Below are 14,859 nucleotides of genomic sequence, written 5' to 3' on the forward strand. Positions count from 1 at the left end.
GCCGAACTCAGATAACTTGCGCCGGGCCCCGCTTCAAGCCAGCGCGCCTCCGCCGAGCCTGCCACTCTCTAGAGTCTAGCGTCGCAGCGCAGGCCCACGAAGCTGTCGTCTGCCCAACATACGAGCTAGCTGCATAAGTAGCCCCGCACGACGATCAGGCAGCCCAACCACGTAAACCCTCTCAACTCACGCTCGAAGTGCACTAGTACTCGCGAGAGGCTCCTTCTGCCCGGTAGGTACTAGGTACCCCGTCCTCGCTCCCGCCTCGGTGCCCCACCCGCACCCGCTTCCCTCCCTCCCCCTCCGCGCCCGCCCGGTCTGGGTCGCCGCAAGTCGCCCGCACCAGGTGGACGGCACGACCTGGCCCGATAGCGACTGCACCCGCGCAATTGCAGCTGCCTGGACAAGGTGCTGGCGCGCGCGCGATGGTGCCCCACCACGCTCGCGCGCCCGCCGGGGAACCTGGGGTCCGGGGCTCAGCTGCTTTCAAGCTTCCGGTCTTCAGGCTTCCAGCCTCAGGCCTCAGGACGAGGCTGGCCCCGCGGCCCACGGCCCGCGGGGACGAGGGAAACCACCCGTGTGTGCCAAAGGCGGGGCGGGAAACAAGCTTTGAATGGCGATCGCTATCGCGCGCGCGCGCGGCCTGCGAACGCGGGGCACCCAGCCCCCCGACTCCCGAGGCTCCGCCGATGGCTGAATGGCTTGCCAGTGCTACTGCGTCCGGCGGGCGGGTGGCCGTGGACGAGAGGCGCGTACGTACGACGTGACGTGCGGGGAGAGCTGCCGCTGCGCGTGATTGCGCGCACGGCGGCGATCCTGCGGTGCCCGCTCGCGACGCCTCCAGGGGTTCGAGGCACGTTTGCGATGCAGCGCCGTCAATGGCTTCAGTCGTCGAGTGTTGGCCAACGGCGGCTCCTGCCACGCGCAGCGACTGCCCGCAGGGCGTTCTCGTCCGACCGACCGTCGTGCGCGCATTGCCCGACGGGCTCACCGTGCATTGTACTCGTCTGTGGATGGCCCGATGTGGCAGATCGGCCCAGAGTCGCGTCGGCTCTCGGGGCAAGCCTGCCAGTACGCCATCGCCACCGCCAGGGGCGGGCGACGTCGGAGCCATTGTGTCGCTCTCTGTCGACGAGAGCGAGAGCGAGAGCGCCGGCGGGTCGACCGGACGCATCGCCAATCGTGCGCGGCAGCAGTCGCGGTCGCCAGTGGGTGGTCCCGTGCCCCCGTAGCAGTAGCCCGTACAAGCCCGTACATACCCGGTGCGCGCTCAGCTGCCCGCGGCGGGCCAAGTGGAGGGAGCAGGAGGGAGCAGGGCCCGGGGCGCACGCGGGGGGCGCGGGCGTCGCGGGAAAAGGCTCGGGTAAACGTGCTTCGTCGTGCGCGCCCGCGGTCGTGCGCGCCGGGCTCGTGGCGCGCGCTGTGTCTTCTGCGGGATCAGGGAGGATCAGGGGGACGTCAGCGGGGCTCGGAGGAAGATAATTAATGGGAGGATTGATGTTCTGATGCTGGGCCGCGGGTAGGACGAAGCCTTGGGACCACGGACGAGTTGTTCAATGTTTAAGCATATGGCCGCTCGGGGCCTGCGAGTGTTGAGACTCGAGTGCGGTGTCTGGAGACTGGCGTGACAAGAAAGTACAATGAGCAGCGTGACCGCTCCGTCGCTAGGCCGCATATTCGATTCCGGTGACCTCTCGCTCTGCTCCCCGTTCGACCGCATATCTCCGCCTGGCCGTACGAGAAACGAACGGGTCCGCATTGGCATCAACGCATCGCAGAGCACCGAACGACGTACCGACCCCGCACCCCCGCCTCAGTTCAAACCCCAGATCTCCCCCGCCTGCCCCAGCTTCTCCAGCAGCCGATAAAAGTCCGCGACGAGGTACAGGCTGCCCGCGACGACGACGAGCGCGTCGCCTTGCGTGCCGTCCCCGCGCGCGGCCGCCCAGCGGAGGGCGCGCTCGACGCGTCCGTGTCCGTCGTCATCGCGCGGGTCACGCCACACCTCGACGTCGCCCGACGGCGCGAGCTCCGCCACGGCCGCGGCGATGTCCTCGGGGGGCACCGCCTTCACCCACGGCATGTCCTGCGGCGGCGTGAACGCGAGCAGCGCGGCACCGAGCTTGATCGGCGGGCCCGCGCGCGCACGTACCGCGAGGAGCGGGGCGAGCGTCTGCGCTGGGGTTTTCGGCGGGGAGTGCGAGAGGCCGAGGACGTAGGTGAGCGTGAGGGGCCGTGCCACTGTGGTGGCGGCGAGCGACTCGAGGTAGGCGGCGAGCGCGCCGGCGGACGCGGGGTTGTGCGCGCCGTCGGCGAGGACGAGCATGCGCGCCGTTGTCGTCGTCATTATCTCGGTAACGGGGGCCCGTGTTCCCGCGGGACGGAGTCGGGGGTGGGGTCGGCGGGAAGCGTGAGGGTGTGGAAGGAGAGCCGTCCGGGCCAGCGCGTCGCGCCAATCCCGCGCGCGACCGCCACCGGGGTGACGCGCTCGGCGAGGCGCAGCGCGCGCACCGACGGCGAGGGCGAGGGCGAGGGCGGCGCGAGCAGCGCGGCGACGATCCCCGCCGCGGTCGCGAGGTTGTCGAGCTGGTGCGCGCCGCGCAGGGGGGCAACGCGCGGACCGGCGCGGGGAAGCAGGGATCGCGAGCTCGACGGGCTGGCGGGGCGGGACGAGCGAGCCCGTCTCCGTCGGGCCGTCGCGTGCCTCGTCCCACGCGACGGGCGCGACCCTGCACGCGGCGACCAAGGCACCCCGGCGGCCTCGACCGCGGTCCGCGCGACGGTGGCTACCGAGGGGTGTGCCTGCGGCCCGAGGACGAAGGGCTTGCCGGGGCGGGCTATCGCGACCTTTTCGCGGGCGATCTGCTCGACGGTGGTCCCGAGGAAGGCCTGGTGGTCGAGGTCGACGGAGGTGAGGGCGGACACGAGGATGGCGTCGTCAGGCACGACGTTGGTCGCGTCCAGGCGGCCGCCCATCCCGACCTCGAGGACGACGATGTCGACGTCCAGGCGTTGGAAGATCAGGAGCACGGCGCAGGTGAAAAGTTCGAAGCCGCTCGCGTTGCAGCCATGTGCTTTGTCGAGATCCAGGACCGCTTGGCGTGCGGGCGCAAAAAGCTCCGGAGAGATTGGCCTGTTGTTGATGCAAATGCTGTCGATGACCTCGAGGAGATGCGGTGTGTTGAATCTTCCGACGGTGAGGCCAGAGTGAGAGAGGATGGAGGACACGTAGGCGCAGACGCTCCCCTTGCCGTTCGTCCCAGCGATGTGGATGGTGGGTCGATTGTACGCCTCCGGGAGTGCGGCGAACAGCTTGACAATCCTGTCTAGAGAGAGATCAATCGACATCTTGAAAGACTCGCGGCGCACGGGCTAGACAGTCGCGTACACTCGTCTTCTTCAGCTGTGGATTCGCTCAAAGTGGCCGCCCGTGCGAAGTCGGCCCATCCCATTGGCGCTAATCCCGGGCCGGCATAACTTCATGGGGCGAGCAATTGGGTTCTACCTCTGCCAGTCAGCAGTTCGGCTAAAGTTCCGCCGCCCAAAAATCAATCCACGTTGAACAGTGAAACGAACATACGATACTACATTAAGGGTAATCATGCGCTACGAGCTAAAAAAACTGCACAGCTACGATAAAGACAAATAAGCAATACACAACAGTACGCGCGACACTCAGGAACCCCCAAATGCGAGAGTCCCCTGGCCGCGCTCGGGGTCGGACATCCGGTGCACCCGCACAGAGTTACCGAAGCTGATATGAGACATGTCCTGCGGCGTGATGAGGATGTACTGCTTGCGATTCGATGTGTTCGCCATGTCGATCTGCGGAGTCTCGTCAGCGGCGAACTAGTAGCGAGGCTGAGGAGAAACACACCATCATCTTCATCGTAACGCGACGGTTGGCTGCGTCCATGTACACATCGAACTCATCTGAACAGAAGGTCAACAGATGCGCAACAGAGGCTGTAGACGATCGACGTACCCAAGCATCGGATCGGGCAGCCAATGGACTCCCACAAAGACAGAAGGAGACAGATGGTGGAGAATGACTTCTCGCCGCCGCTCAAAGACTTCGCGTCCTTCTCCCGCGTGCTCTGCTGGGTGAGGGCCTGATCGTCGGTGTTGACGCGAATGTCGAGTGTGCCTGCGACGTGGTCGAAGAGGACCTTCCCAAAGTAACCACGGTTGGACAGGTGGTAGCCAAAGTACACCTTGCATCGCAGCGCGATGTGGCGACGGAACTCGTGCCAGCGGGCGAGGCGGACCTTGACCGATTTCTTGAGAGCCTACATCACGCACATTTAAGACGCCGAGAATCGAGCAGGGACAATCACACTCACCTTGTTGAGCTGCATCAGGCCCTTCAGCTCCTTCATGGCGACGTCGAACGCGTTCTTCTTCCTCGTCATCTCTTCCGCGATCTCTTCGACAGTCGCGCCCTGACGCTTCTCGCGCTCCTTCAGCGCCGCTTGCACGGCTTGCAGATTGCGCTGCACAACATCCGGCATCCGTGGATTCTCGACACGCTCACAGTACTCAAGCGCCTTCTTCGTCCATTGCTGGATAAGCGGCGAATGAGCACTGCAACGGACCAGATCAACCGTCCCATCCCACGTACCTCGAATTCCACTTGGTGGACGTCAGCAAGCTTCTCGGCATCGGCAACGTTTGCCCCTGCTAGCGCAATCTTTTCCTTCCAGTGCCCGACCCCTTTCTCGACCTCCATTCGGGCGACCGCCGCATCAGACACCTTTTTCTACGGGGGAGTGAGCCAAGTCTGAAGACTGATCATCAGCAAAGCACATACCCTGAGTACGTCCAATCCATCATTGTGTCGCGCTAGCCTCTGACGAATCTCGTCGAGCTCTTGGTTGATTGGAGCGATCTTGCCTTCGACCTGGGCCTTTTCGCGGGCCAACTGAGCGTACTGATCGAGAACATTCTGCCGCTCCTGTTGGGCTTGCTACAAAAATCAACTGTTCAGACAATCTGAAACGCAGCGATACAAACCGACACGCACTGATATGGCATCTTGAAGAGTTTGAATGTTCACGGGCAGGTCCTCGTTCAACTCCTCCTGGAGCGTCGTGAGGGTCGACTTGTACGTGCGGATAGTCTTTTTCAGGCCAGTCATCTGATTCTAGAGCGCGATGAGTTAGTCGACATGTCAGGGCAGACGGGCGAGATGGACCTACGTCGATACGTTGTGCACGCCCGCGGAGCTCATCGTACTTTCGCCTCTGCTGCTGAACCCTGCTGTTGACGTCCACGAGTTCGGCGTTGGCTCGGCTTAACTCTTCGGTAGTGCGCCTGCGAAGCATCAGAACCCAAGCACCCAAAACAGGCAGTTCACCTACGCGACATCTGTCTGCGCATTGGTGGCGCGGAAGAGCATGGTGCGGGGGTGGTTTCGATTGAGTGTTGGGATTGTGGTCGAGTGAGCGCCTCCTTCCCTTTGACCGTCACTTGGCGGGCTGTGAAGCTGAGAATGAGTGCCATGTATAGCAGTCCGTGTGTACAGGACTTACGTGCGAGCAACACGGAAGTGATCGGAGGTGATCGCGTTCCAGGGTCTGCCAGTGTTCCTGACAAGGTCTCGAGCATTTGATCTGCTTGAGAACGGTTGGGGGAGAGTAGCAGTGCCTCGATAGATGCGGAGTTAACCAGTTGCCGCAGAACATACGGCTCTGTAACCTGCGAAAAGGTGAAAACCATCGAATGCTTCTTGCGAACCATGGTACCTACCTCAATCGCTCGAAGGATTGTCAGATACTCCGGAGGCGGCTCGCCACGGCTGTAGTCGAACATGTCTTGGGCAGAGATGATGATCTGACAATGACGACTTCGACCAACCGATCAGTATCACGTATGGTCGCAGAGACCACGGCCCGGCCCGGCACTCACTTTCCAGACTTTGTGAGCACTTCAGCCAGAGCGGGGCGATCCCTTGCGTCGGTGATGGCGAACGAAGACATGTGAGCGCCGATGGTGACGGCCAAGATTGGACCCCACTTCTGCGGATCCTTGACCTTGACGTATTTCCCGAATGGGCCGATGGGAGGTTGCCCGTGCCAGCGCAAGGTCTTGATATGCCCGACAACAGCTTCCATGTTCTTACCGTACACGGACAGCTTGTCTTTCTCAAGCTCCCGAGCCTTGTTGATGTGATAGTCGCACTCGGTGATCTTCTGCTGGAGCCTCGCGACGTCCTGCTGGAGGCGGTCGCACTCTTGTTTCGCGGCGTCGGCCTCTTGAATGCAGGTTTTGTGCTCTTGCTGAAGGGTCTGTTCTTCGGCTTGCTTGGCTGCAAGAAGCGCGTTTGTTTCCGTGAGCTGAGCGTTGACATGGTCACGCTTCCCGCGCGAGTGGCTCTCAACTCGCTTCTGCTCTTGCGCGATCTCCAGCTCATAGCCCTTAATCTGTTTGTCAAGTCCGCTCTTCGACTGTTGTATCTGGTTCTCAGAGGTCTGGCGGTATACATCAGTACGGCTAAAATTCGTAAGCAACATAGTGAGGTCTTACCGAGAATTGGCTGAGCTGGGCCTGCAACTCTCTACGCTTCTTCGTAGCCTCGCGTTTCTGATCTTCAAGCTGCTCGGCAGTGCCATACTCTTCCATCTCCCTCTCTTTCTCGATCACCTCTTCTTCTATCGCCTCTAATTTGGCCTGCGTTGCTATTGGTCAGCGGAAGTCGGCCACCTCGTCAGAATACGTACTTGCGCCGCCGTGAGACTCTCCTGTTGCTTCGCCGCTTTGTGTTTGGCCTTCTCAACTTCCACAAGCTGCTTTTGCAATTCCTATACGACACACCGAAGCTTAGGTACGCGCTGAAATGTATTGATATGAACGATGTTACTCACCGCCTCCTTCGTAGCAACATGTGCCCAGGCAAGTTCCTTCTTGAGCTCGTCCGCCTTGTGTCGCTGCTCACGGGCCTTCTTCGCCTCCTCGTATCTCGTGCGAGCTTCTTCGTACGAATCTTCTAGACCGGGAAGGACTTCTGCCTTCCGCTTGAGGATCTTGGCAGTCTGACTGATATTCTCCATGCACGTTTGGTATTCTTCACTGAGCTGACTGAGCTGCGTTCCTTTTAAGAAGAACTAGGAGCGATGTCAGTGAAGAACACTGGTGTTGACTTGCCAAACCTTACCTTGTACTTGTCCGCGGGGGTTGCTGACGCAAGGAATTGCCTGCATAACAACGTCAATACAGCCTTTACTGTGCAACACTAGGACGATGGGCGAACCTGGCGGAATCTGCAATGTACAATCAGCTTCCAATCAGATGGAATGACCAACGCGTTAGCATACCTTGCGTCAAGATGTTCATAGGGTTGTCGACTTGGATATTCATGTGATCACAGATTGCTTGCAAGTCCTCACGTTTCTGCGAGATCGTCTTGCCATCCTTGCCCCTGAGCTTGTACGAAGAGCTGCCGTCCTTGGTAAAGCGACGAGTGATGAAAATACTCGAGCCGTATTTGTCAGGCTGATAAGCCTCTTCGCCCTGGTTCTTGAGCACGACGGTAACCTCCGCGACGCTAAGAGGATCCATTTGAAAGGGTTTCGTGCCGGTGGGACACGGATAACGCACCTTTGACCCTCTCGAATGAAAGACTTCAATCCACTCCCACGACCAGTCGATGTGGCCTTGCCTCCGAGGGCGACGGTCAAGGCCGAGAGCGCGGCACTCTTTCCACTACCGTTGTGCCCTAGGTTGCCTCCAATCAGCGTCGATATTTTGGTCCAAAACATATACACACACCGATGATGAAATTGATCTGCGGCCCCAAGGTAAACGTCAGGTACTTGTGGCACATGAACTGGTGCATCTCCAGCGACTCGATGATGCCCATTTCGCGATACCGCCCTGCGCCTTCGACTTGTTCATCAGCCGCTCGCGGATCCGCTCCTCGTGCTCCTCTTCAAACTTCTTCTCCTCGTCCTCGTTGGGCTCCTGCAGCTGAGCAACCTCCTCGTCGTCTTCGTCCATGTCGCTGTCGTGTCCACCAGCGGCGCGCTCTTTGCCCTTGCCATCGGTTCTGGGGCGCTTGTATGCGGGTTCCCCGCCGACATAACGCTGTTCATCTTCAATCGTACGGCGCTTAACCATCTCCGAGGAGGATGGGGATGGTTGAGCGGACTGAGCGGAGTGTGGGGGAGGGTAGGTTAGGGGAGGAGGTAAGATGGTCGGAGCCGCACGCGTCGCGACGCGTCTCGCGTGTAAACACGACCAAATGAGCGCGTGCACGTGATGCACGTGATGCAACCTTTGTTTTACTCGTTCTTCAACGTGCAAGCTCACCATCATCACAATGGATCCATCGAGGGCCATATATGCAGCTATGTATCGTGAACGAACTATTCTAAATGCTATTCTGGGAGCAGAATTGGGAGCCTGCCAACTGCTGGACACAAGCCTATAGATTCTGAGTAGTATAGAACTGGATGACGTTCCGTAAGGAAATACGGAACTACGGACGCTCCGTACTTCCCTAGATCGCTCTGGAAGGAAATTCCGCCGAGATGCCGAATGAGATATGCTCTAGGTTGATGACGGGGGCCTCCGTAGACGTAGATCGAGAGAGCGCTGGACAAGCGCTGGCCGTCTGTGGAGGGGTCCCGACCCCCTTCCCAGACCAAACTCGCTCTGTATTTTCAAAATACATTCCCTTTTTGGAAACTTGCAAGCGCTGGAATGCCCTCGGCGAGCTCTCGTCATACCTTGGCGCCCGACCCCTTCGCTCATAAAATATCCGCCAGTCGAAAGGTAGCGTCCCGGTCTTGCGCGATGTACAACGCGCGAGCGCGCGTCCCCGCCTCACGCAGCTCGCGACTCGCGCATCCCCAGTCCGCACGACACACGACACACGGATGGGGATACGTGTGCGTCATACATCGCGCATGTCCCGCACGACGCGCGGCTTACGACGCACGACTGAACGGTGCCCCATCTTGCACAATGCACACTGGCAGCGCGCGCGTCCTGTCACGCAGTTCGCGACTCGCGCGCCCTCGGTCTGCGCAACATTGCGCAAGAGCAGAACACGCGGACAGTTTGCCTTTTGACCAGGACGAAATGCGGCTGACAGTTAAACAGTTGCCTTATCAGAAACACAGGGGCCCAGCCGGACGAGAAGCATGCTTTCTGCTGGTTTTCTTCTGCGTTTCCTTCATGTGGGCATCCTACCTTGCCCGTCTTGTATGATCCTTCAGACGATCTCTCACTTGATCTCCCAGGCCTCTCTCCTCTCACTGCGGTCAGATATGACCATCAAATCCAGCTGGATCGTCGACCTCCGCGTGTTCCTGACTCTGCTTCGAACTACCACAGTGCTGCCCAGGTATGTATGAGGCAAAGTCTTCAAGTTTGTGTGCTTAACTCAACCCCCTCATGAATGATAGACAGCACCGGGCGCCTTTGCCACCGCGGCCACCTCCGACGCATACTACCCGCTCCAGGGATACTTACATGTACCTTCTTGTTCACACACCTAGTCTGAGGTGGGATCGTCTCGCATACGAGCTGGGGAAATCGACGAGCAGAGGGAGGAACTAACAGTGATAGATATCATGATTATCGGACTACGGACGACGCCATACGTTACGTAATACGGATACGGCCACAGATCATCTCAACTCTATCTACCGGCGTCTCGTACGGAGCTAGGTCTGGAAGTCTGGCTTACGGACCGTTATCCACTGAGTCACCTCAAGTTTCAGCTAGTATTCCGAGTGGATGACGGTCCGTAAGCCAGACCGCTCTTACTAGACCCGTAAATGCAATTCCGGAGCTTTAAGCGAGGCTAAGCGACGAGAGGGATCTCTGGCGTCAAGCCGGCGTCAACGGAGTGCCTCCACCGCGCGGAGACCTTAGCCAGACCTCATGGAGGTCCGTTGAGGTCCAGTCGTCGATTTGTCAGCGCCAATAATGGTCCACATCACTACCTCCCGTCCGAAATAGGCCTTCAGGAGGCCTCTACAGCTTTTCGGGAGGCTTGTTTGCTCTGCGAGGGGGTGCCGACCCCTCCACAGACTTTTGGGCGCTTATTATTCCAGCAGCCACAGTGAGATCCTCGGGTATCACTTTCTCGTCGGCATCTCGGCGGAACTGCCCTTTCGAGCGGTCTAGAGAACTACGGAGCGTCCGTAGTTCCGTATTTCCTTACGGAACGTCATCCAGTAATCAACTTTCCGCAGCTGCGGCAGGGACAGCCAGTGAATAGAGCAATTTGCAAGAGTACCTTCGATATTTCATACATAAAGTTTCCTCCCACACAAAAAAGTGTCGTACAAGCGAACTACTTTCCACCCGACAACATCTTGCGGAAATCGTCCTGACCCTTCGCAGTACCTCCACCACTACCAGACGAGCCTGCAGCTGGCCTTGCAGCCTGAGTCGAGCCCAACCCGCGTTGCTTGCTGCCAAGGCCCGCACGGGGCCGCGAGACGGCCGCGCGAGGAATAAAAAGTCCCGCATTCGCAGCTGGAGGTGCCATGGGGCGCGACGAGGCTGAAGGACCAGCCGTACCCTCCGCCGCGGTGATCTGCAGTGTTGCACCGTTGAAGATGATGGCGTCTGGTCGCAACAGCAGTTTTCCTGCCTCCTGTGGGTGTGATCAGTGATCATTGACATGAAGCGGGGGCAACGAAGAAGACGTACCGCAGCGTTTTCAAGTTCAACGTCGGCTTCGTTGACGTTGTGGAAGACCTCGACACGCTGAACACGCGCGTGCTTCTCGAGGGCCTGTTGTAGGAGCCCCTCCTGCGTCCCAGGCGGAAGATTGCGAACGCGAACAGAGCGATTGCGTACTTCGGCACGGTACCCGGGCGCCCTGAGTACTACATTAGAGGCTTGTTCAAGTAGTCCAAGACAGGCGGCCTTACTTGTTCTTCCCGCGGACGCGCGAGTCTGCCAGTGTAACGGCCATGCGACGCTTCTTTAGCTCGTGGTTGTTCGCAGCAAGAGCAGATCTTGCGTCGTCCTGTTAACAGATAAAAATGGGCTACATATCGGTCAAGTTTGGATTTCCCGCACCTCGCTCGTGAACTCCACGAAAGCGAACCCTTTCGACTTTCCCTTGTCATCCAAAATCATGCGGACGTCCTTCACGGTGCTGTACTACAAAATGACTTGTAAATACCAAGATGGAAGTCAAAGGCCAATGATGCTCACCGTCTTGAAGACATTCTTGAGATCTTCTTTGGTCGCAAGTTTGCTGAGACCAGCGACATAGATCTCGCGATCATTTGCGTCGCTATCTGTGCGCTCCTTCTTACGCTCCGGATTTGAGACGTACACCGACATTTTGTGTCCATCATCCATGTCAGTCCCATTGAGCTCCAGCGCGGACTCAGCGGACAACTGTGGCCACAATGGTGAGCCGGTTTACGACGATCCAGCATGCAGTCCTTACAGGAGTAGTGAACTGCAAATAGCAAAATCGCCGAGTATTCTTGAACTTCTTACTCGGCCACCGCACGTCGAAAATCTCCCCATACTAGAAGCGAAGTAATTAGAACAGAACACGGGAAAGACACCTGCAGCCTACCTTGCCAAATAGGGTTCGAATGAACGTGTCGTCCGCGCCGTCGGGGAAGTTGGTGATGTATAGAGTTGACCGCCAAGCAAGATGGACCGCAATCTCTCGGCCGCGCACCCGCTTCTTATCCTTGGTGAGGGCAGCTGGTACGCTTTCCTGCATTCAAGTATAGGTTGGTAGACTTTCGCCGACGAATTTCGACACACTTACTCTGTCCATGAATTCCACGGTTGCAACTAGAGAGTTGGGCAATTGCGTGATTTTGACCTCCCGAATACTGCCGCACTGATGAGGACGATGAACATTCGGACTTTAAAGAAAGTCATGTGGTTTGCTCACGTCTCTGAACAACGTAGCGAGGTCGTCGTCTTTGACGCCTGCCGGAAGATCAGCCACGAACACGGTGCTGTTCTCCCGGTCCCTGAAAATCGGAGTCAATGCTAGCCATAAATTTAGACCAGTCAAGCTGACGAACCGCTTCAGCTTGGCTGGCTCCTCCACCCTCGCCTTCTTGCTACCTTCAGGAACGCCTTCATCCTCTGCCTTCCTCTTCGAACCAGCCTCGATGTGTGTGTCGACATCCATAGCAGATGGGCCATTTGTGGGTTCTATTAGTACAGACCTGGCAGTGTCGACAGCCACAGTCGCGGCAGTGTCAGAAATGAGCTGCGCAGCTGCCATTTCCGCTTGCACCTTCTCTGCCTCCTTTGAAGGAACACATCAGATCAGTGTCGACGACCCGAAGTAGCAGCCATACCCTGGCGCGCTTAGCGTTGACCTGAGTTTGTGCTTTTTGAATGCGCTCGAGGGCGTTTTCAAGGTCCTGCACGGTGCCGTTGACCTGTTCAAAGGAAACCCATGCATCCCATATGGCTTCAGGCCAGTCAAGGTTCTTCATCGCGATGTCCTTGAATACTGTCCGCGCCTCACTATGTAGGTTCTTCTTGCTGTAGGAGAATGTTAATGTTTGGTAAAGCAAAGATGAACGGGGACATACGCCAGCACGTCAGTGTACGCCAACCAGGCTAAGTAGCTTGTCTTGTAGAACTTGACTGCGTCTTTCCATAGCTGCACGGATCGGTCTCCTGGATCGTCTAGTACTAGGCACTAACCCAAATGTAAATGAATCTATCAGAGCTTAGCATCATCGAGGACGTACTATGGATGAAAAAAGCTTCTCCACCCGGACTCTGGTATCACCCGTGGGCGATGCTGGCAAATTCATTGAGTGGGAGATAAGTTCATTCAACAAAGATGATCCCCACCCTTTCTGATACGCGAGATGCCCTCCATAATTATTTCCTCCAAGGACTCGAAACCGACTGGTGACATCCATGAATGGGCTTCAAGGTAGAAAGGTGCAAATACTTACCGCCATCCTCAGCGGTTTGGAGAAGTCTCCACTCATAGCTCGCTCGAGCTATCACGGTCGTGACTAGCTGCTCGACGTCGGATTGTAGCGGTCCGACCGTCTTCGACTTCACGTATACAGCTGTGATCACATGCGTACATTACGACACGTCAATTTGCATCATGGGAAAGTCGAGGACTCACCAGCAATTTCTGTCGCCGCTTCGTCATCTTGTGATGCTTCCTGAAGAGTCGTGGTTCGTCAGGGGAAGGCACACGAGCACTAAAAATGTCAGGTGCGAACCAAGAAGCGCATATAGCAAGCTAGAAGCTCTCCTGACGCAGGGACGCTCCGGAGGCCCCTCTTGGATGTCGCTCGGACCTCGTCGTCGTCCACGTCTTCCGATCGCTGTGACACGGCCCGTCAGAACACCACTATGCCAGCATGCACAGCATATAGGGGGACCCACGCACCAACATGCCCACATATTCTGTCCAGAACGACTGCAGTGCCGGCTCCGCGGCTGGATCTCCGGAGAAGCGACGTTTATCGGCTTCGGCGATTGCTCGCTCGTAGAGGCCCTTGAGGACGAGCATATCGGGCTTCTTCGCACGCCGCTCAAAGGCGAGGTAGTAAGCGTAACCTGCAAGAGAGAAGCCGGATTGTGCCTGTAGTCAGGTCAGTCCGTGCACAACAAGCGGTGCTACACAGATGGTGTACTGCGCCCGAGGGGGAAGACAGGAGAGGCAGCACCGTTGGGAAGAAAGTACGCACAAGTGACGTCTCCATGCTCTCCCGCTTTTGGTACGCCTTCACGGCGTGCGCGCGCGACTTGGAGGCACTCACGAGAAGTGACTCGTACTCATCCTCGGACTTATAGCTGGTCGTGAACGATGAATATGCTTGAAAGGTCTCATCGTGGTCTAGTGTGACGTGTCAGCACCTGCGAAGTGCGCGCTAGGATGGGCTTACTGGAATGAGGCTGCGTCAGTCGTTCCAGCAACATATTCTCTACTAAGCCCACCAGCGAAGCTCTGACGATTGACGTCAGGAACCACACATCCGTTTTACTCCTTCGAACTTACTTTTCTTCACCCATGGCATTCTGCAGCCTCTCCAGCTCCCAGTCGCGGCGGAGATCGAATAGAAGGTGGCTCTAGTCCAAATGACAACGTGTACTTTAGTCTAAAGAATGTCGCTCACCTGTGTCAAGTGCGGAACCCCATGCGAACAAATTTGGGACATATTCTCGCTCATCCACGCCGCGGAGAACATATCACCCAGCGCGCCAGGCCGTTCTCCCTGCTCCGCGAAGGCTTCATACCGCTCCACGAGAAACTGGATATGCTTCTGCAGAATGGGAATGGCTGTATGAAACTCAAGATTACGTCCTGATGATAGAAGTACGCAACATACAGAGATAGTCCCCCTCTGCACGCACGAACAGGTCCAGGGTAGCTTGGAGATCGTCCGCGGACTGGAGGTCGCTTGCCGCTATCTTTCGCTCGAGGATGGGCAGCCACACCGCGTCGCTGGTCGCCCAGTAGGCAGTCACCATGTCAAGGGCGGAGTCGATCTGTTCGTCCATGTTCGTGGCGCGTGCGAGGAGGATGTGTTCGACATGGAGCGTGAGGTTGTAAGGGTCGTCAGCAATGCGTCCGAGCACTGTGGCGAGCGCGTCGAGCGCGTCGGCCTCGTTCATGTCGACGTCCATGGGAGCGTGTGCAGCGCGAGGCACAATGAGGAGAGGCTGGGGAGACGAGTCTTCGCCGCCACCGACGACAGGGACGGGCGCGTTTCGCGGAGGCGATGGCGCTGGGCCGCTGCGGGCGGGCGCCTGAAATAGCTTTGCCGGGCCCGGGGCGGGTCTCCAATTCAAAGGCTCTGATGCACGGTTGCTGCGACTTGATATATCCATCTCTCTCTCTCTCGGTCTCCTCCCACCACCACCCCCCCTCTTCCT

General features: G+C 58.0%; 4 protein-coding genes across 4 annotated transcripts; 1 reads left to right on the forward strand and 3 right to left on the reverse strand.

The window, feature by feature from the left end:
- Window positions 1-1,813: 1,813 nt before the first annotated feature.
- Window positions 1,814-3,348, reverse strand: BXZ73DRAFT_91129 (Mur ligase; the record flags this gene model as incomplete). Its single annotated transcript, XM_048025875.1, has 2 exons — window positions 1,814-2,350; window positions 2,383-3,348. The coding sequence occupies 2 exons, from the start codon at window positions 3,346-3,348 to the stop codon at window positions 1,814-1,816; spliced, it is 1,503 nt and encodes a 500-aa protein (XP_047875942.1).
- Window positions 3,349-3,675: 327 nt separating this feature from the next.
- BXZ73DRAFT_103301 (P-loop containing nucleoside triphosphate hydrolase protein) lies at window positions 3,676-8,115 on the reverse strand (the record flags this gene model as incomplete). The annotated part of the gene is made up of 21 exons (XM_048015539.1): window positions 3,676-3,825; window positions 3,878-3,933; window positions 3,986-4,289; window positions 4,344-4,562; window positions 4,622-4,759; window positions 4,811-4,966; window positions 5,024-5,143; window positions 5,199-5,313; window positions 5,361-5,477; window positions 5,532-5,588; window positions 5,687-5,697; window positions 5,749-5,845; window positions 5,908-6,470; window positions 6,526-6,669; window positions 6,720-6,800; window positions 6,864-7,103; window positions 7,154-7,193; window positions 7,250-7,259; window positions 7,314-7,543; window positions 7,597-7,714; window positions 7,869-8,115. 21 exons carry the CDS (start codon window positions 8,113-8,115, stop codon window positions 3,676-3,678), a joined length of 3,213 nt encoding a protein of 1,070 aa, XP_047875943.1.
- Window positions 8,116-8,793: 678 nt separating this feature from the next.
- Window positions 8,794-10,188, forward strand: BXZ73DRAFT_79074 (uncharacterized protein; the record flags this gene model as incomplete). The annotated part of the gene is made up of 8 exons (XM_048023008.1): window positions 8,794-8,888; window positions 9,115-9,346; window positions 9,408-9,476; window positions 9,501-9,610; window positions 9,632-9,747; window positions 9,804-9,894; window positions 9,967-10,069; window positions 10,156-10,188. The coding sequence occupies 8 exons, from the start codon at window positions 8,794-8,796 to the stop codon at window positions 10,186-10,188; spliced, it is 849 nt and encodes a 282-aa protein (XP_047875944.1).
- A 115-nt stretch (window positions 10,189-10,303) lies between these two features.
- Window positions 10,304-14,610, reverse strand: BXZ73DRAFT_49962 (RNA-binding protein Prp24; the record flags this gene model as incomplete). The annotated part of the gene is made up of 23 exons (XM_048020350.1): window positions 10,304-10,609; window positions 10,666-10,837; window positions 10,890-10,987; window positions 11,041-11,124; window positions 11,179-11,367; window positions 11,420-11,503; window positions 11,555-11,701; window positions 11,756-11,830; window positions 11,885-11,966; window positions 12,021-12,250; window positions 12,303-12,492; window positions 12,543-12,652; window positions 12,705-12,757; window positions 12,811-12,867; window positions 12,918-13,037; window positions 13,100-13,139; window positions 13,200-13,304; window positions 13,370-13,564; window positions 13,671-13,819; window positions 13,869-13,930; window positions 13,982-14,052; window positions 14,100-14,263; window positions 14,313-14,610. 23 exons carry the CDS (start codon window positions 14,608-14,610, stop codon window positions 10,304-10,306), a joined length of 3,081 nt encoding a protein of 1,026 aa, XP_047875945.1.
- Between the last annotated feature and the right edge of the window lie 249 nt (window positions 14,611-14,859).

The sequence above is a fragment of the Epithele typhae genome, assembly GCF_022376455.1.
Source record: "Epithele typhae strain CBS 203.58 chromosome Unknown BXZ73scaffold_39, whole genome shotgun sequence".
In the NCBI taxonomy this organism is placed as follows: Eukaryota; Fungi; Basidiomycota; class Agaricomycetes; order Polyporales; family Epitheliaceae; genus Epithele; species Epithele typhae.